The sequence below is a fragment of the Pieris napi genome, chromosome 9 (genome assembly GCF_905475465.1).
Source record: "Pieris napi chromosome 9, ilPieNapi1.2, whole genome shotgun sequence".
Taxonomy (NCBI): domain Eukaryota; kingdom Metazoa; phylum Arthropoda; class Insecta; order Lepidoptera; family Pieridae; genus Pieris; species Pieris napi.
Genome location: NC_062242.1, coordinates 12019596 through 12041224, shown reverse-complemented (window position 1 = coordinate 12041224; position 21629 = coordinate 12019596). Strand labels below are relative to the sequence as shown.

The 21629-nt window shown below is 33.0% G+C and overlaps 1 protein-coding gene across 1 annotated transcript in view; it reads left to right on the top strand.

Annotated features, from left to right (window-relative positions):
* The first annotated feature begins 451 nt into the window (after positions 1–451).
* LOC125052472 (homeobox protein SIX2-like) overlaps positions 452–21629 on the top strand; it is a 30181-nt gene continuing 9003 nt past the window's right edge. Inside the window, exons 1-4 of the mRNA XM_047653346.1 lie at positions 452–634; positions 4445–5019; positions 18511–18721; positions 19394–19521. Coding sequence (XP_047509302.1) covers positions 4915–5019; positions 18511–18721; positions 19394–19521 — 444 coding nt within the window. The 5' untranslated portion in view covers positions 452–634; positions 4445–4914. The remainder of the gene's footprint in view (positions 635–4444; positions 5020–18510; positions 18722–19393; positions 19522–21629) is intronic.

The following is a 21629-nucleotide window of genomic DNA, read 5'->3' as shown; positions in this document are numbered from 1 at the left end:
AAATGCAATTTCTTAAATCATAGTAAAGTGAGTATCATTATTTTATTATGAGCTTGGCAGCGGCTGAGGTTTTTTAAGAAAATATTATGCTTAAACAAATATGCATAAAAATACTATGCTTCCATAATTGCATTACATCAGATCAGCTAAAATTAATAAATAAATAGACTGAGAAGTTTTTATATCCTTTTTAGTGAAAATGCTCTTTAGCCATAGAAACAGTTTCCGAGTGTTCGGTGGTTTAATAATATCAGCTGTCCGCGTTCGAAATATCTCTTTCCGAAATCATTAAAATACGCCTACTTTAACGAGCCCAATTGTTTCAGACACGCTAAAATGGCGAACTAGTCAAACAACCAATGGGAGGCGTGACCATGCCAGAAAATGGAGCATTCAGATTGGCGGTTTCACTCTGTTCATTAGAATCGACCAACCAGGATCGAGTACGGAAGTATGGGAATCCAGTACCATTTTTGCTACGAACGCGTGTGCACGAGTTTTTCAAATTTGGAAAAAGAACGTTTTTATCTGATTTTGTGTTTATTTGTTGTTGTGTAGCTGAAAATTGTGTCTGTGTTCGATTTGTAACTGTTGGGATAAATTTGTGTGGATGTTATAACATTATTTCAACACGGTGAGCGTTTATTTTTAGAAATTAGCTTGTTAAAGTTTGTTATGTGTGGCTGGTCTTAATTTAGAGTTGCATATTAGTGTGTGTATGTTACAGTCTGCTCTATATATTTTTTGGCCGACGGGGATTTTGTTGTTTTTAAATGTTAAAATAATCATAGTGAATGCGGTTGCAAACGATGAATTTGTATAAAAATATATTTCATAAATCTTATTACTTAAAAACAATTTCAAAGTTTACAGAGACATATCACATACCTAAAACCTATCCAGATAAATTGTATACGTTTACCTAAAGGAAGCGCAGTCTACTCACCTACTAAAATATTTTTATGTCAATTTTATACCTTATATTGACTAAAATTGACAACTTTATGCCCAAATCAGTTAGTGAATCTGTTTAAATACGTAAATTACTAGTTGTGGCAACTGGCATTTGTCAACATAACACTAGTAAAACGATAACAAACGAATAAGCTAAAACTACTATTCGTGTGGCATCACAGACAGCACAAAGCCCCGCGGTAAATTGTGGTAATTTTGCCAGATATTCAGACAAATTACCTCATAAAAGTACCTTGGTACTGATGATAATGGTTGCTGCCGCTTTGTCATTTGACATTTTTAACTATACGGTAGAGTTTTTGTAAGCTTTGGGCTATTTAGTTATTTAAGTATAATTAAACATCACTTACATTATATATTTAAGTATAAACTATTAATACTGTAGGCCTTCATAACTACTATTTTAAAAATATAATAACGCGAATATTTGGATCTTCTTATAGATAAATAAATAAATTAAAATAACTTTAACTAAAAAAACGGAAGTTACGGCAGCGTAGAAAACTGCTTTATAAGATAATATATTTTATAGTTATAAGTGATATATAGGTACATTATAAACTAAAATATTCGAGTAAAGATTTCTTATATACTTATAATGGTATCGATCGCTTATACGAGTACTGGGAATAAATAAGGCGCAACTGCGTTTCTCTGTGAATACAAAAGAAACAACATTTAAAGCCATAAACATTTATTCTAGGTTTTATAAAATTAAATAATAAAATGAAAAAATTAAAACATCTTACATCTATTATGTCAAGTGACAAATTCAACACCGTCGATCAGACGGCAAAGAAGAAAAATAAAATATTAAAAGAGTTTGTATAGGAAAATATGTTTTCCTTACATACTTACTACGCACACCGAATTGTACCAAAATAAAGAGTTTTTTTAAGAGGATAATAATTCTATACGTTCTGCTCTGTAAAAATTATGAACGCTATTAACGACATCAATAAAAATACGTTTTAAGAAACTTAATAACACGTGTAATAAATGTAAGTCTTCTATCGTAATTTTGACCTTACATGATCATTAATTAACCCCCTACAGCTTTGGTCATATAAAACCGTTTTACGCTTCGAGATACGATCTGACACGAGTGTTAGGCCTATTCCATTTTTGAATGTGACATACCCATAGTGATTGACTATGGTTTATAATTACCTGTTATCTTGAAATAGACAATGTGTAGACCTACATCGATGTTCGATAATGGCGCTACAATATTCTGTTCCAATAGGTTAAAAAATAAAAAGTTATCAGTTAAATGAATTTATACCATATGAGGTATGAATATTATTTCTACAGTAATTTATTATTATTGTTTAACTCGATATTAGAAACATAATTGGTTTTAATTGTACCTACGTAATATAAATGTTTTCTATTTTTATTTTCATAAAAGTGAAGTATTAAACATTTATAAGCTTTTGTGGCTTATTAACTTTATAAGAGTAGTAATTAAAATACTAAAGGGTGACTAACCAACTCGTTCATGTAAATTGGCATAAACAAAATACAATTTCAATTAATTGTGCAGATTCAGTTTAAAACGGGCACTGACCGTTTACGGCTTGTTAATATTTTATCGCATAACACAAAATCACATCACTAATAGCAAGGTGATTTGTACCATTATCATGGCGCAGTAATCTGTCGATAAATCTTGTGTTTTACAGCTGGTGCCCGCGATAAGGATCGTACGCCACGTGGGGTTCTAGTGATGTGTCAGAACTTAGATGTCGATAACCTTACTTAAAAACAAGCTTAAATTATACTGCTACTTAGATATTTACTACATTACCTTAGTGTTGAATGAGCATGGATTTTAATCCTGTAATTCTGAGTTTGATTCCTGCCCTTTACCTTAACACTTACCAATAACAATGTCTACTTTATGGAGAGTTACAAGACTTCAAACAAAGACGCTGAGTTATTTTATTTATAAATATAAAAAGCCATAGAAATTATATAATAAAACATATTTTTATGAGGCAAAAATAAAATAATTAACAGAATAGAATAAAACCTTAACTGAGCATTAAAATTATAAATAAATATAATTCAAATTATTATTATTATTCCACTGAATAGTACCTAACGTTAATGCGGGCAGCGTCTCCTCGCTGTAGTGCGAGGCTTATACGCTGAGCGAGGGAAGCACCAGCTTTCAGCTAGGGTCACCGGAACAGTCTATCAAGACAACCTAAATCTTGTTTAGCGCCTATGTATTTGAACATGGTCCAAGAGTCTCTAATCTATAGGAAACAAAAAAGCCGGAAAGAAAAAGAAACACTTGTACTAATATTTTTAATTTTTGTTGTTTCTAGACGAAAACCAAGTACTATTTTTATAATATACAAGTAGTACAATAACGTAGGATGTAACAGGCGATTGAAGTAGGTTTATTATAGAAAAATAGGTTGAATGAGATATTTTAACAAGTTTGACAAAAGTATTTGGATGGGTGCCATCTGGACAAATTGATTGAAAAAATAGATACAACCAATTGCATTGAGTGTACATTTAATTTGGAATTTAGTAAATAAATTGTTTTCTGGTATTCTTATGGACGGGATTTGGTGGTATAAATATGAAGAACATTGTTGTCTCTAAGTCGTAGTCTGTAATATAATATTATTTATTTATGTTCATATTCATTGACATAAAGCGTCAGGTATGAAATTAATCAAGTACCCAAATGGATATAAAAGTTATTAGGGTGGCGAACTAATCGTTGTAAAAATAAAACTTCCAAAGTATTACCGTGATTAATAATATTGATTAACATAATTTAAACTAATGCTAAACTGTGACATCCTGACCACCGCATAATGCGACATTTTAATTAGTTTCAAATAGAGAAACATGACGAGATGAATAATTTATTTGGTTTTGATAAAGTCGTTTATTTGCATAATGTATTCCATTGTAAATATACATGAACAACATTTGTTTCAATTCGGTTAAATTCATATGTAAATTAAACTAATAAAGGAAATACATTTGCCTCGTTTATACCAACTTATTTAATCGTCAATTTAGCCCCAATACAATTTTATCGATAACTATAGGTACTCATCCCTAACAAATCGTCAACTTCATATATCACCAGGGCCTCCCTAGCGATCGTGTCGATGATAAAAATTACTTAAAACACCAAACATTTAACATTATGCCCCTTTACCTACAGCGTCCCTTTCACACCCACGTACTCACGTATGCTCGAATGAAATAGAAATATCAATGTGAGTTATTAATACGACAATTTTGGGTGCCTCTAAGAAATTGTAGCGTAAGCATTTTTGTTTAAAGGAATGTATTGTAAATCTCTGTTGTCTCATCGTTAAATCTCAGTAATATTTTATCTGGATATATTTATGAATTTTATTTCTATCAGGTCACAAGAATTTTAATTTTTGTGTATTTACGTTGTATAATGTAAATTTTTGTTTTGTTACAGGTGACGCACATATCTTGTGTTGCCGATTAAAATGAAAAAGAAGAGAAAATTAAAACGTATAAGTCTATAAAACACGCACCCGTGATTTCATTTCAAAATCACAATATTTATAAATAATATAAACCAGACAGAGACTGGGGTGTCCATTAAAACTATAAATATTTAAATAACAAGTTAAAAACGCAAATACGTAATCGCTTTGTCAACACTTCTGGCACTGCCGCCTTTTGTTTAGTTAGTTTTAAGTGGACTATCAAAATAAAACAGTACAGAACTTGAAAGTATACAACCTTCACGGATCGAAAATAAATTTATTTCCAGCCAGTTTAAAAAACAAAAGGGACATTGACAATTAACAAAATACGCGCGAAATGTCAGCGTGAGTCTTGCGCGAAGTGATCGTTTTGGCGCGTGTTTTACTGTGAAGTACATATTGTGGTGGCAAAGTGGCTGGAGACGAGCATTTAGACATGTTGGGGGGCCCGGAGTGGGGCCAGCGGGAGGCCACCCCCCCAAGAGATGCACCCCTGCCGAGTTTTGGCTTCACACAGGAGCAGGTCGCGTGCGTTTGTGAGGTTTGTATTGTTTTTATAAGTAGACTGTAGAAAATCTTTTTTGTCTTTGTATATATTTGGCAGACATATTTTTACTAAATTTTCTTCTAAGCAGGCATTTAGCTGTAATGAAGTTTTGTTTTTCTGGTATTGGAACCTAGACTTTACCTTTTTTTATAGTTTAACTTAAACCATAACTAACAGACTTTAATAAATAGCTATTTAGTTGTTATACATTCATCACATCCAGGCATTTCAGTTCGGTAGTCTTATTTACATTCCAAGCACCAAAAAACACACTACCATATATTTTCTATAGACTGTTTAAAGACAATGAAATATATAAAAAAATGTCTCATAAAATCTACTGTATATTTAAAAATCCTCCCTTTACATAATTAATATATTGCTATTACCGTTGTAAGCTTTTATTTTAATTTTCTTTAAGCTTTATTTAAGCAGTGTTGCCTAGTGGCTTTAGCGTACGACTCTCCCTGAGATGGTAGGTTTGATCCCCGGCTGTGCACCAATGGACTTTCTGCCTATGTGCATTTAACATTTGCTCGAACAGTGAAGGAAAACATAGTGAGAAAAGATGTAGACCCAAAAAGTCGACGGCGTGGGGCGGCGCGCACAGGAGGCTGATCACCTACTTTCCTATTAGATTGACAAATGATCATGAAACAGATACAGAAATCTGAGGCCCAGACCTATAAAGGTTGTAGCGCCACTGATTTATTTAATATTTTTAAGCTTTATTAAGAACTAATCGCGATCCAGAAAACTGTAGTAGGTATCTACTAACGGCAAAAATTAATAATGTATCCTCAATCTATGATTATAACCAATCTTGGACTTATTCATATCTAAAGACCGATCTCCAATCTGCATGCCAATAAACATTTCTGCTATCCGATTGTTTATTTGACAAAAGATTGACAGCAATCTTTTGCGTGATCCTTGCCTCTCGACCGCGTTTCGTTCAATGCAATATGTTGTGTTCAAGCATACCAAAAGATTACTGTTTTTGGAACGAAATAAAATAAGTAAGACTTAGGGTCTGTTTCACAATGTATGGATATAGCGTTTTGTTTGTTTTTTTGTTACGAACAAATAAAGTTACAAAATTCTATAGAAAAACATAGAACCTTAACCTTTTTGATGGTCATTTAATATTACTTGTAACGAAACGGGCTGTCATTTTCATATGGTATTATTGTTTGTTAGGTTATTGAGTATTTTAGTACATATTATTACAAATATAAATTTTCTCTAAGTAGTTTGTGTATGTTGTTTTTGTGATTCGAGGTTGGTTCTTTAACTTAGAAAAATGTCTACGCAAAAACGTGAAAGATGCGTCAATTTCAGCCGGGAAGAAGTTGACCTTCTAACTTCGCTTGTTGCTGACCATAAAAATATATTAGAAAATAAAAAGAGTGACTCAGTCACCTGGCAGGAGAAAGAGCAGTGCTGGAAGACGCTGGAGGCGCTGTTTAATAGCACAAGTGGGGTAAACTTTCGCAGTGCTAAAGCTTAAAGAGGGCTACAAGAAAAAAAGTCTGCCTTGATACATGCTGAAACATATCGTACAGGAGGTGGCCCTAGTGCTGCTACTCCTCTTACCCCCTATCGAGGAAAAAGTCAAAGACATGATATTGTTGTCTGTCGAAGGAAATGAAAGTCAATTGAAAGGAAGAGCTTCTAAATAAGAGAAAGCAATGGGCATTTGAAGAGGAAGAAAGAGAGCATAAAAGAGAATTATGGGCCATAGAAAAAATATATTGTTAAATAAATTAGAAAAATAATAGATTTTGTGCCTGGAGCGAGGATGTATTGTATTAAAAATTTGTATTTTTACTTAAATAAAAGCATTGAAATTTTATTTAATTTATCTCAAAAATGTTGTAATTTATAAAATATTATAGTAATAAAACAAAATAATCACTTATAAGATTACTTCGCACACTTGCATTTCCCACGTTGTCAATTGTGCTTTGATCAATATCATCAGCTTGTTCATCTACTTGTGGCAGTAGTTCAAAATGTTCATCTCGCATATCAATAGCAATATTGTGCAACACTGCACATGCCACTATCACGGCTTGTACACGAGATACTTGAAGCAAAACCTTTTTTGACAAACCGATTTTGGGGAACCGATTTTTTTACACCACCATACTATGTCCTTTCCACCACATTTCTGCTTCGTATTTGAGATTCGTTATAAAGATGTTCTGCTGGAGTCTTGAGGTTTTGAAGTGGAGTTAGTAGGTAGTATCTATAGTAACAAATATTTTTGGTTGTAGCTAATATTTAATTTTTTTTTACAAAAGTTGATAATGATAAAAGGCATATATGATAGACATCATTTTGTGTAAAAGTGTCTCCAAAGCTTCTTTTGTTAACCTAAATCTAAAGAGAGTGTCAGTGCAGAGACAATAAATAAAAATCCATCTTTCGGAAACGCCCGGATTTTACAACAAAAAGATTGCAACAATTGAGCATATTTGTATAACTTTAAATAATATCAAAGACAATGACAATTTTTTTTGACAGCAATGACTAAATTGAAGATTTAATAAATTCTCTTTCAAATTATTTTTGTTTATATGCAATATATCCAACCTAAAAACATTTAGTCGTAGTTCGATGTCACGCGTCGAATATAAATGTCTTATTATTTTTTTATGATGTCAATTAAGAACCAAACAATAAACGATACTGGGGTCACGTGGTACAAAAACTCAGTAATGAAATTCATTCCGCTATTGCGCAATAAAGATGCTATATACCCAGAAGCAATATTGATACATTAATTAAGTTACCAACTTTTAAAATAAATAATTTAATATGACTATTTCGCATACACGATAAAATGTGACAAAGTTTCATAAAAAGGTAATTAGCTAATAGTCAATACCTGATTCTAATAAATATCGAATATACTACGAACGTTTACATCAGTTAATGACGTCTAAACCAATTTTCATACATACAGATCTAACGGATAAAATTGCTATTAATAAACAGGAAAAGGAATATTATGTAATTTTGAACATTACTATGAATATAACGCATAAGTTATTATGTACAACCACATATGGATACAAAACTTGGTCTGATAGAAATGGTACATAAAAAAATACATCAAAAATATTACACTTCCAATTTTAGATTTAACTTGTCATTTTTTGTATATGTTTTTACGTATTAATTTTTTGAAGGAATCCTCGCAAATGCATTTCGTTTTCAAGCATAGACATTATGTGGGTAATATGTGTATAAAGTAAATAATTACTGTTGACGTAATCACCAAATGAGAAAATCAAACACTCCCCCTATACTTGAACGGCTCATTATCAGTGATTTTTTAAAGATTTATCTTGTACTACAGCTTTTAAATTGCGATCACATATGTGAATATATTTTTACTTTACAAAGTTGCGCTTGTGTGTTCTGGGTGTTCCATTCTTAGTATTGGTTATGAAATCTCTCACGCTGAGAAAACCAGGAATGCTTCATGGGCAAAACAAGCTTTCGCCTATGTTTATAAAGCGATAAGCCACTTGCAACGGTTTCATAAAATTTAATCGTTATATTATATATATAAAGATATAAAATATATATATAAAGATATCTTGTTAAAATAAATAAAATATCCACAGAAAAATGTCTAGTTATAATTCAAATTACAAGTATTTTTGACCGCCCGGCTTTGCACTACTGGATATTAATTTGATTAAATACGTATTTGTAGATGTGTGAATTTCTTCTATACTAGCACTTTCCTCTATTGTCAATAGATTTTCAATGGTTTTCTTTTCACACATTGGATTACATTATTAAAGTTTTCATACGCATTCCTTATATTTTTGAAACTATTCTATAGCTTATGGTTATTGTTTATGTTAATGTAATAAAGCGGGCTGTTCGGGGTATTTGTTGTGATTCTCCTAGGGAGTCGGTATGGAATAAGTTTAAGGAATTAAATATTATGACGCTATCTGGTCAATATATTCTTGAAGCCTTGTTGTACAACAAAATATAAAAGATTTTAAAACAAATGGTGACTTTCACCAGTATTATTATACCTACTGGTGAAAGTCACCATTGAAAGTCAAATTAGTTCTATTACGCGTATTCGCGTAATAGAACTAATTTGAGTGTACGACCAACCAGGCTCCAGAAGATAAACCACTCCTTATATGGAAATTGTATTCGTTTTTACAACTGGAAATTAGAGAATTATCACTAAATAAATTCAAAGCCCTCGTTAAACGTAAATTAATCAATAAAGCTTTTTATAAATTTGACGAATACTTAAATATATATCTATATGTCGCAAATTTTGCCATAATACACGAAATCCAAACAGGTGCAGCTACGAAGAACCTAAAATCTTTAGTAGTTTTCTGTGCAAAAAGCAAAGTCTTGCCAAAATAGACAAAATCAAAACAGGCAAAGCTACGGACATAAATTTAAACTATTTTTTGTACATAAAAAGCTTTAAATTATTATACTTAACACGTCATCAAAATCAACGACGAACGTCCTACTAAATTCATGTTCCATAAAGATGCCAATTAAACGCATAAAACATTACTCCGATTTATATGAAACTTCATGAGCATCTCGTTCCTCAAACGGCTGATTCATATTGTTTGTTTTGGCGTTCGTGGAATGATTTGGTTTATTTATCCTTGTTATATCAGGAAGGGACACAGCTGCCAATGAAGACGAATTACTGAGTGGGTTAGCCATTAAGTATTTTGAGCAGTGTTGGCCTAGTGGCTACAGTGTGCGAGCCTCATACCTGAGGTCGTAGGTTCGATCCCCGGCTGTGCACCAATGGACTTTCTTTCTATGTGCGCATTTAACATTTGCTCGAACGGTGAAGGAAAACATCGTGAGGAAACCGACATGTTTGATGAGATGAGACCCAAAAAGTCGACGGCGTGTGTGCACTGGAGGCTGATCGCCTACTTGCCTATTAGATTTAAAAATGATCATGAAACAGATTCAGAAATCTGAGGCCAAGACCTAATGAGGTTGTAGTGCCACTGATTTTTTTTACACACAGTTTAACAAACCGAGATATTATAAATTCCTATAAGAGTCAAAGGCTTAAATATTAGAGTATTTTCTCCATCTTTGATTTTGTTCCCTTTGGACTAGAGAGTAGATTATACAGATCATTGATGTAGCTATGCATAATCCCTCTTAAGGGATTTTGAGTCTATAAAAATTCAAAGCAGTGTTGGCCTAGTGCAGTGATGGGCAAACTTTTTAAAAGGAGGGCCAGATGAAATTTAAAAATTTACAGGCGGGCCAAAAAAAAATACAAGTTATAGGCCTAAACCTTTTTATTGTTTAATTTTACATCATACACAACTTATATACTAAAATGGTAAAAACTTCCAAACAAGTCACAAAAACACCGAGCGATCTACAGGACAGGCCACACGCATCGCACTAAATCGCTATACTACCGATATACATACATTTTCTACAGAAAGAAAACACGCGATGCAAACTCAGTTAGTGCTAGATGCGATAATACCATACCTAGGGCTCCCGTTAACTATTATAGCTGCACAAAAAAAATTATCACTTCCTATGTGCAATTAATTTTAGGGGTTAATCAAAATCGTGTCGCGGGCCGGATCAGACTAGCCCGAGGGCCGTACTTTGCCCATGACTGGCCTAGTGCCTTCAGCGTGCCACTCTCAGCCCAGCTGTGCATTTAACATTCGCTCGGACGGTGAAGGAAAAGTGAGAAAACCGGCTTGCCTTAGACCCAAAGAGGCGACGGCGTGTGTCAAGCACAGGTAGCTGATCACCTACTTGCCTACCCGATTCTGTACTGGTTCAATCTCCGTTTTTTTACCAAGAATTTTACTCATTTGCTTAAACTAAGACTCTAGTTTAAATAACGTACTCTTTATGTCAAATTGTTTCGCTGGGATAAAATATAAATAGTTAAATTCAATTATTCTTTATAAATAATGGGGTGAATTAACTTTATTATTGTAAGTATCTTAACTCTTAAGCATCGCAATATAGCGAGAAATTACTGCCAGCGTTAAACACAACCACAGGGACAAAACTTTTCAAATTTGTTTTAATTTTTAATCATTTATTTATTACTATGTACTTTATTATTATCATACGTTTAAAGACCACAATTACAATTTAGAATGGTCGTTAATGGTAACTAAAGTTGCACAAAAATCCACTTAATTCAATTTAAAAGATTGCGTTATTTATATGTATTTATTAAATTCGCATATAAATATAAAATAAAAAAAATACACTTTCAATTTTACTAGTATTTTTTGCTTTTCAATGCGGATTTGGTATCGGATAGGCACTTAACAATGTTTTTTTTTAAATTGATCAGTCCATTTATCATATACCAAAATCGTTTGAGCAGTGGCGGATTTACCAGGCTGGTTAGGCTGGAGTGGCAAATTTGGGAACCGATGTTTTTTGCTATCTCATAGAAATCAAAAAGATTTCTGCATGTCGGTTGTTTGATGTTTGACAGACAATTTTTGTCCAACCCCTAACCAGTAATCGACCTCTGCGCCATCAGCTCATACTTTGTATAAGTCAAAACAGCGAAATTGCACTAAGTGTATTTCTCTCTTCGCTCTATCAACCTATACTGGTCCTGTTACAGGTGGCTGAGAACTGGATGGTTTGTGTATAATTTTGTGCCCAAAAATTATTTTACGTGCAACGAAATTGATTTCTAAAAATAATCTACAAAGGACGGCAAAAATTTCAGTCTATATGTATCTTAAAAAAATTATAAATCCGTCACTGCGTTTGAGTCCAAATAAAAATGCTTTAATAATTGTTTATTATCAGCCGTGCGATTCTGTTAATCCGTGAATTCACCCCGCACTAACAACGCTCCTATCCTCACTCACGTCATTTTTGGAAACTGTTAAGCAATTTCATATTACGTCTTGACAAGCGGAGGGAGCTTGTAGTTTGTTTATCAGAATGCCAAATCGTAAAATGACTGATTTGAGCACGACCGCCGCTGCGAAAACCGCTGTGAGAGTTCGAAAAGTGAGTTACAGAATCGCAAGGCCGTAGGCTAGTTACGAGTGTGAAAAAATCCATATTATATACCAAACTAAATATCCGTAAAACATTATTCAAAATTATTTGGAACGGTTTTTAATTAAATTGGTATCACCTTCCTAAAAGTTAGTTTGTAATGGAATATCGGCTTCGATTTGAATTCTTAATTTGCGAAGCCGCCATTTTAAGCCGTAACCTTGGCTACCGGTCGCTAGACGGATATCCGGTTACGGGGCGGGACTCTACTTCCAATAAAACTGTCTAGTAAGCTTAACTGACTTCGAAAAAGGTGTTTTTATACGTATGTTTGTGAATTAAATATATATTGTCAATTTCCTTTTTTTAACCTTTATAATTACGCTGTTTAAAGGAAAAAGTTGCTACATGCCAACATTTGGAACATTATGCTATGCTACTCCATAAAAATGTTCGCTGATAAGATTAAAATCCTAAGTATTAAATAAAACTTTATTATGTATAATTTAATAATGCTATGCTACATACGTATAATTTGTATTTACAATTTTCTTAACCTACAAAGTAAAAATAAAAATAATTAAAAAGAAAATTAAAACAAATTCAACAAAGTTTAGTCCCTGTGGCAGTGTAGGTATCTTTAACGATGGCAGCATTAATGGTTAAATAATATAAATATATTTTTTTTAAATTTTCCTCTCCATTAAAACCTTGCTTAAAAGATATGTATTGCGTTAAATAAAATGGGTTAAGATTGTAAATACTGTATGTTTGTGTGTTGAAAATAAATATCATGTACCTAATCGTAAACTTTGTAGCCAAAAATATTAGTAGCCAAAACAGGGCGTTACTATAACTCCATTATAAAGTACTCTTAATCCCTGGCGTGCTTAATGAAAAGTACACTTATCGCACCCTTACAAAGCCATGATCTCATTGTTTGGCACAATTACACCCCATACCCCATTGCCCCTTGAATTAATGGGTACAATATTGTGCAGACAGGTATGATCAAGCTGTTGAATGTCGATAAAATTGCACCTATTACTGTCAATATGAAAATTAATTAAATTAAAATAAAACTTGAGAAATTGCCACATCTATATAAACTTGTGCGACCGATTTTTATGTTTTTTATGTGTGTGTGTTTACAATTAGTTGTTATTTTTTTATATTTTGTTTTTTATTTAAGAGTAAATTGACAGGGAGTACAAATTGTAAAATTTTGAGACTAGCCAAGTACAAAAGTTTAGATAGTAACTAAAAATACCAAATAAAATAATAATAAATCACTGCCACTTCAATCACATTTTTAGGTCTGGGTCTCAGATTTTTGTATCTTTTTCATGATCATATTTTATTAATGTAACGTGCAAGTAGGTGATCAGCCTGCTGCGCTTGACACACGCCGCGGTCGACATAGACGGAAAGTCCATTGGTGCACAGCCGGGGATCGAACCTACGACCTCAGGGACGAGAGTCGCACGTTGAAGCGACTATGCAAACACTACTATAAATTATTATAAAATTATGCATCCATAATACATAGAATTAATAATTAAAATCAAACTTAATTGCGACAATTAATTCAGTACAGTAGGGTAGGGCGGGGCTAGTTGAGCAATTTTTCACTTGATTGGATATAGCTCCTCAATGATAAGTCTCAATGAGTTGTTATGTGTCCTGATGGATTAGTAATTTATCCCTTAACAAATGTGTCCATAGTATTTTTTTGTAACAAGTCCAATATAATAGCTACAGATGTTTAAATGCAGAAAGTCAAGTATGCTCAATGTACCCCATAGGTGGGGTAAGTTGAGCAAGGGTATGGGGCAAGTTGAGCACTAAGAATGTCTAGGCCAAACCATGGGTTCTATGTTAACTTGAGATGAAATAAAATATGTGTTAGACAGTGTGTTACACATTTATAGTCTTTTATTGACAGAACAACAAAATTTAAAGAAATTTTCTTTGTATATTTAACCGAAACTAGAATCAACAAAACATGAGCATCCATAGCTATCCATTACTTCCGATAATTTCTAAAAAAGATTACCAAGGCTGGTGGGTTCTGGTTTCTGTATGGATAGCTAGGATTTTTTTGTTTTTAAAACATCATCAACCATTCTTTTCCGGAAATCTTTTTTGCAATTCAGCTTGGTGGAATTTCAGCACACTCTTAGGTAAGGCGACGGACGTCTTTTGGAGAAAAATGCCATTTGTAGCAAGAATTTTTTCAACAGTTCTCTTGTGAGAGAGGATATACTTCCCTCGGTGTTGTATAGCCCATAAATGAATCATCACCTTCATTTAATTTATTTAAAAGTCAACCAATACCGAATTCTTTAGCGGCGGTATTCACACTTTTTCACTCATCGTGGACAGTCTTTGCAGCATTATTTAAGTATTCAGTAGTGTAAGAACATCTTGTAGTCTTCCATTTGTAAGTCCGCATCCAAACAAAAAATAAAAGATTCATTACTCATCAGTTGTTTAAGTCGTAGAGTTAGTTGAGCTATAGTTGCTCAACTTACCCCAACCCAGAATTTTAAAAGAAAAGTAGGATTGTAAATAAATGCCTAGAATTAGACCCAAAACCTATTTACAAATCAAAAATACAATAATCTTCTGAAAGATTAACACTCTCCTGATTGAAAACAGAGAACATTTGACAAAGACAGACGAAAACTTGCGATAAACAATGTTTTTACTTTTTGGTCACAAAATAAACAAAACGCCGTGACACTTCACTCACTCGTCGAGCTGCCACTAGCTATCGTGCGATGATTACCTCTCCTACGACTCCTTCTTTTCGCTATATGATACTCCCGCGTAAGGTGAATAGTTTCCGAGATATTTCGATTGCCCAACTTGCCCCTATGCTCAACTAGCCCCGCTCTACCCTATTCTCGTAGTGTATTTTTAAATTAATTTGTACTCGTAAAATATAATGTCAGATATAATTATATTTTGCCTAATAGGATACCGCATCCTTCGAAAGCCATTTTAACCATTACGGAACGAATCTCATTAAACGAAAACACCCTCCCCAATTACATGAGTAACTGATACTATGATAGGGAAAGGTGCCCCTAACGATGGGAAATTATAATCGATTGAAAATTATTTTCATATTTAGGGAGAAGTTTCGGTCCAGGTTTTTTCGTAATGTTGCGAAATGATGCAGGTTGTGTGCAAGGATAGTGCGGTTATGCGAACTGCGTATCATTTGTTAACAAGTTAGTTTCGGCTTAATATGATTTTACGTCTACCTTTTTAGTAGCAACATATCCACATATAGAACACTTGACAGACTGAAGACATAGAACTGGCATAACAATCTAGTTTTCTAGGGTTTTCCGTGCATTCTTTCCAATATTCTCTTCATTATAACCTTCCTCAAAGTTCAAAGAATAAATAAAAATACTCGAAGCTTAGCAACATATTTTGCGATTCTAGTGTTGTCAACATAACAGAAAAGGCAAATATGTATAGCACTGTGGCGATCCCTTTAGGGGTTTCTTTTCACACACACTCTATCTAACACTGATGAATATTTATTTATTATTTGTAATACACAAAAGGCTTTTTGAAATTTGTAAACAGTATTTAACATAATATTTGAAAATTCAATTATACAAGAGTAGAATCTGGTCCAGACGAGTCCAGCGCGCGAAGATACTCGAAGAGCTTCATCGATGATCATTCATAACTTGAATTCGGGTTTTATGGTAGGGGAGCCCAAGAGGGGATTTCGGGATTTACTAAAGCGCGGCAGATTAATATATAGGGGGATACCTTGTACCCGGTTAAGTACCTCCACAAAATATGAGGCCCATATATAAAGCCGCACGTGAAGGAGACAGGATCAGTTTAGTAAAAAAAAATTGACCATCAGAAATTCCCGAGCGCGTCAGATTAAGGTAGGGTGAGTTAATTACATCCTAAAAAGTGTATATTCCACTAATCTGACAATTTGAGAGTGACGGAAAAAAGGGGAGGGCAACAAAGTTGTAAAAAAAAAACGTCATCTCGACATTCTCGAGCGTAGCTAATTTTTTTTTTATTTTGAAGGAAATAATTCAAGAATAATGAAAAATATATAATCTGACGATTTCCGCAAGCCGAAATAACAAAAATTCGTCGATAAAGTTAAATGCGTGCAGCTGCGTGATGCCTACATTTCCTTAAACCGATCGGAATCTACTAAACGGCGTTCTAAATATTTCCCTCAAAATTACATTTCCTGTGAATTTGAACCGATTCGGACCGATAGATTTTGAGAAATTTTGAAAAATCTTAAAAAAATAAGAAATATTTTTTTTTAAAGTGGTTTCTTTATCGATCAACTTCAAAAACTAATCCGCCTTTGAGCTTGAAAAACCACGTCGATTGGCACCAAGCTGGTCAAAAGCGGTTGATTCGTTCGAGAGATATCGTACACGAAAGAAACCCGAAAAAGTGTTTTTTCGGGATTACTCCGAAATTTGTGGTTCGATCAATTAAAATTGCAAAATTATTTATGAGGATGATAAAACTGCGTCGAATGCCGCCAACCGCGTGAAAATTGCTTGATCCATTCAAAAGTTATTGCGGTTTGAAAATTCCAAAAATAGTGTTCTATGAAACTTCTATCAGACTTTCGAGCTGGGAGAGCTCAAATGCATAGAAATGTTATTTCTTTGAACTCAGCGAGCTCAAAATATCAATTTTAAGCGCCCAGGAATGGAATTAGCGGGAAGTTGCAGGGATGGCCCTTTAGGTGAACCGTTTTTCTATTTTTTTTTTTGGCAGATCAGGCGAATCCCTCTAGATAATCGTCAGATTATGAGACAGTACGTTTAGAACATAAAGATGAACCACATATATCTTAATCTGACGCGCTTGAGTATTTCAAAATTGCGTTTTTTTTTTGCAAATTAAGAAAATGGCTGTGGGTCTGCGTCCCATCGAAATCGTCAGATTAGTGAATGAGAGCTTTTTTTTGGTGCACTTAACACTCCCTTAGAAAATCTGACGCGCTCGATAATTTTTTTTTTTTTTAATTTTCAACCCTTAAATACAACCACCCGCATCAGATTAACATACGTACATTATTAAAAATACGTAGGGCATAGATGCTATCAATATCTGACGCGCTCGAGGATGTCCATGTAACAGTTTTTTTTTACATATTTAACTATCTATAGCCGCTTCCCCCACCGATGAAAAGGAATTTATCATATAACATTTTTTTCTTCTTTTTATCTAAGCTTTGCATCCCAATAGGTCTCTACGACGCTCGAGTAAATCCCCATTTAGCATCGTGGGCTCCCCTACCATTACCCACTAAACAGAATTTGACTGAGGTTACGAATTTTTTACCTAGAGCTTGGGTTTGTATTTAGAAGCTTGGCTTTGCATAAGCTTTTGGCAGTGCAAGCCATATTGCCTACATTCTCTGTGAAATATTTTTTTTTAAATCCTTTTATTCACTTATATATATTCTATGAGCGCTGTATCATGATGCGGGTGACAGTTGCTTAATTTTTCATTCAATTTGATATTATTTGTCGCCTAGAACATTCTGGCTGGGTTAAATTTAATTTACTACAGTTATAAATTTTATATATTACGAATGTAGTACAGCTGAAATACATAGTCATAATTTATTTGTAAATGCATCTTTCAAGAGTGAAACGAAACCATACTGAAACTGTCACCCGCACCATGCTACGGCGCACATAGTATAGTCTGTGATCAATTTAAATTTTGAAAATAGACAATTGATGGGAAATAATATAAAAACATTCTCAATTAATTACTGGTTAGTGGTGACTCAGGGTGGTCACAAACACTGTCTATTTGCACACATGTCGAACAGTGTCCGGTTTTTTGTTTAGCCCTAAATACACACGAATTTGGCAAAACCTGGTTGAAGATGACATTATTCATAATTGTCTTATGCCTTTAGCTTCGTAGTTTGAACTTTTAAAGTAAATATATCTGTCAAAGTATATTTTACTAAGAGGTTGGCGTTCATCAAAAAGGAAACCAAAAGGACTCCTTTTAATAATATATATTAGTTATTATATTTTAAGTTTAGTTAGGTATTCTTTTTTCTTATATTATTAGCTGTAGCTGTAGGAAAATTTATTATTTGTATTATTTTTGACACCTAATATTTTAATGACAATTAAATTCATTATATTCTTAACATATCGTCCTCTTTACCTCCCTCGAAGTCTCAGAAATCTAAAGTTTTAGATTTGTTTTAAATATGAACAAGACTTAAAAATTATTTGCCAAAGAAGTTTCACTTCTGACATATGCACTTTATACGCAAGCACTTTTTTATCTGTTGGGTACAACTGCCCATAGTAGCCTCTTATTGCTACAACGTATCCACGATTTTAACTCTTATCTAACCCACTTGAAAACTTAAATCATTCCATTTTACAGGTCCTCCAACAAGCTGGCAACATCGAGCGTTTAGGGCGTTTCCTCTGGTCCCTGCCTGCATGTGAGCGGCTCCATGCGCACGAGTCGGTCTTGAAGGCAAAAGCAATGGTCGCTTTCCATAGAGGCAACTTCAAGGAGCTGTACAGATTGTTGGAGTCACATAACTTCAGTGCGCACAACCATGCTAAGCTTCAGAGTTTGTGGTTAAAAGGTAATTAATTAATGCTTAATTTTAACTTAATGGGAATTTAAATAAAGTTCTCTATATATATAAAAATCTCGTGTCACAATGTTCGTTCCCATACTCCTCCGAAACGGCTTGACTGATTCTTATGTATTTTTTTATGCATATTTAGTAAGTCTGAGAATCAGCTACTATTTATCTTTCAAACCACTAAGTGATAAGGGGTGTGCACCACAAAAAAATAATAATAAATAAAATAATAATTATTAATAATAAATAATAATATAAATAATTTTTTGTTTTTATTTTTTTATGATACGGCATAGGTACACATACATACATATTTACCCCTCTTTGATCAACCCCAATTTTTTATTATTGCAGATTGTTAATTAAACAATGTTTGCAGGGTCAGCTAGTTTTATATAAAATTTTAAATAATAGTTAAAAACAGAGATCTCTTTTAACTATAGATAGACTATTAATATCAGTCTATCTTTCAAACCCCTAAGTGATAGGTGTCCACCCCAATTTTTTATTTTATTTTATAGAAAAAAAAGTTGTTTTTATTTTTTTATGATACCTACATCATATATTTTTATTGAACTAAAAAAAATGTTTCCTAGAAATAATATACACGGCAAAACAAACGTTTTCCGGGTCAGCTAGTAATTATATATATCTAAATATTATTTATAGCACATTATATGGAGGCGGAGAGGCTCCGCGGACGGCCCCTCGGCGCCGTCGGCAAATATCGGGTGCGGCGTAAATTTCCACTACCGCGTACTATTTGGGATGGAGAGGAGACATCTTATTGTTTTAAAGTAAGTATATGAAAATAAAGCCCTTTAAGACATATACAATACATATATATATAAAAATAAGTCGGGTTTTCCTTCCTGACGCTATAACTCCAGAACGCACGAACCGATTTCCACGGTTTTGCGTTCGTTGGAAAGGTCTCGGGCTCCGTGAGGTTTATAGCAAGAAAGAAAATTCAGGAAAAAATTCAACAGAAAAGTGGGATCACCAAACGAAATGTTACATAAAACGAAGCCATCTGGTGGCGAAACGGAGTTCGCCGAGTTTGCTAGTATATATATATAAATTATATATAACAAAAAACAATTTAATAAATATATAGTCAAATATCGAACTCATAATATATAAAAGGTTCAAACATGGAAAAGAAAAGTACTAATAAAGTTTTGTGTAGTTCAGGGAAGTTTTATTAATTATATAATTATAGTGCAAGAGACTGGATTTGTTCTAAAAATACTGGACCTTTCACTACATCATCCCTAGAATATAGTATTTTCAAAACAGGGATATGTGATATAATCGAACCTAAGAGAAACATTTCGTTTAATATCCCGATATCGTGTACGCTGCGAAAGCTATGGCAAGTAAAGTGGATGTATCTACTACAGTTTTATAGAAGACATCAATATATATGTCGGAGCAATGGTGTTGGTGTCAGCTGACTTTTTTATTATAATTTAATAACATTAAAGTCAAATTATTACAAAACCGACGAATGGTTTATTTAATATGACAATGTTGCTAGATGTATAAATTAACGACTATTCAATCGTCGATAATAATAATCTTATAACTTTAAACATTTGAAACTTAATGACAATCAACATTAAAATAACGACACTCGTTCCTTTGACTGCCGTTCGATTTTGATGTTATTAAATTATAATGACAATGGCAGCTGACACTAACACCATTGCTCCTACATTAATAATAAATCTTATGATATTCCTACTGACTATAAAAAAGTCTGTTAATTGGTAGATCTTTTAACATTAGCAAATCAAATAATCCACAGAACAGTTTTGAACTAATTTCACTTTGATGTTATGAAATTATAATGAGATATATATTGATATCTTCTATAAAACTGTAGTACATGCAGCTGTACAAGCTAAGTGGATTAGCACTTTTGCACAGCTTGCTTGTTTCTACAGCGTTCGCCATATCGGGATATTAATAGAAATTTTTATAGGTTACATTATCGAAGTCATACATATCTCTGTTTTCAAAACACCATAGCCAATATTCTAGGGATAATGTAGTATTCTTATAGTAAGAGATTCGGTAGATATAGAACCAATCCAAATTCTTTCTCTTGTAAATAAATATAAATAAAACTTCCATGAACTAACCAAAAATTTATTAGTACTATTCTTTTCCTTGCGTAAATGTTAAACCTTTTTGTATAAATATATATGTATTATTTGGATATAAGTTAAGTAAAATGGTTTTTTGTTATATATGCAATTTTCTACAGTGAATACAGAATTTCTAAATAACTAAAACTACAAAAAAGAGAAGAATTAAATTATTAGAAATATTCGCTTAATGGCCAACATCGTTTTGATATTATTATAGCTATTTTCTGTTATAAATTTCAACTGTTAGGTAAATTTTAGATCGTAAAGTTCACTTTTATAACCACCTACACAAATTATTTTAACAATTTTGGAATTTGCCTCATCCATATTACGATATGAAATACTTTAATAGTTGATCTAGCTTACTCTGTTTATTATTACTTATATCCATAAAAATGGGGCTTAAAAGTCTGAAATTTTAGTATTTAATGCCAAAAGATCTTGGGGTATACCCTTATAACTTAGGGATAAGAAATAGTTTACGAACTACAAAATATACAGGTTGGCCAAAAAGTCGTGGATCAAACGCAAATAGGAGATAGATTAGGTCATCAACTGCAAAAAATTGTTCTACGGGAGGTCTCTAAGCTCAACACCTGCAGAGTTATAATTTATTTTGCGTTTTTATAAGAAAATTAACTTTTTTTACTAATTCTTATTAAAATTCGAAAAAATCTACGTCCTGTATCTTTTTCATAATATCCACTAGATTGGTACTGATGACGCATTGACATACTATTCATAGTTGT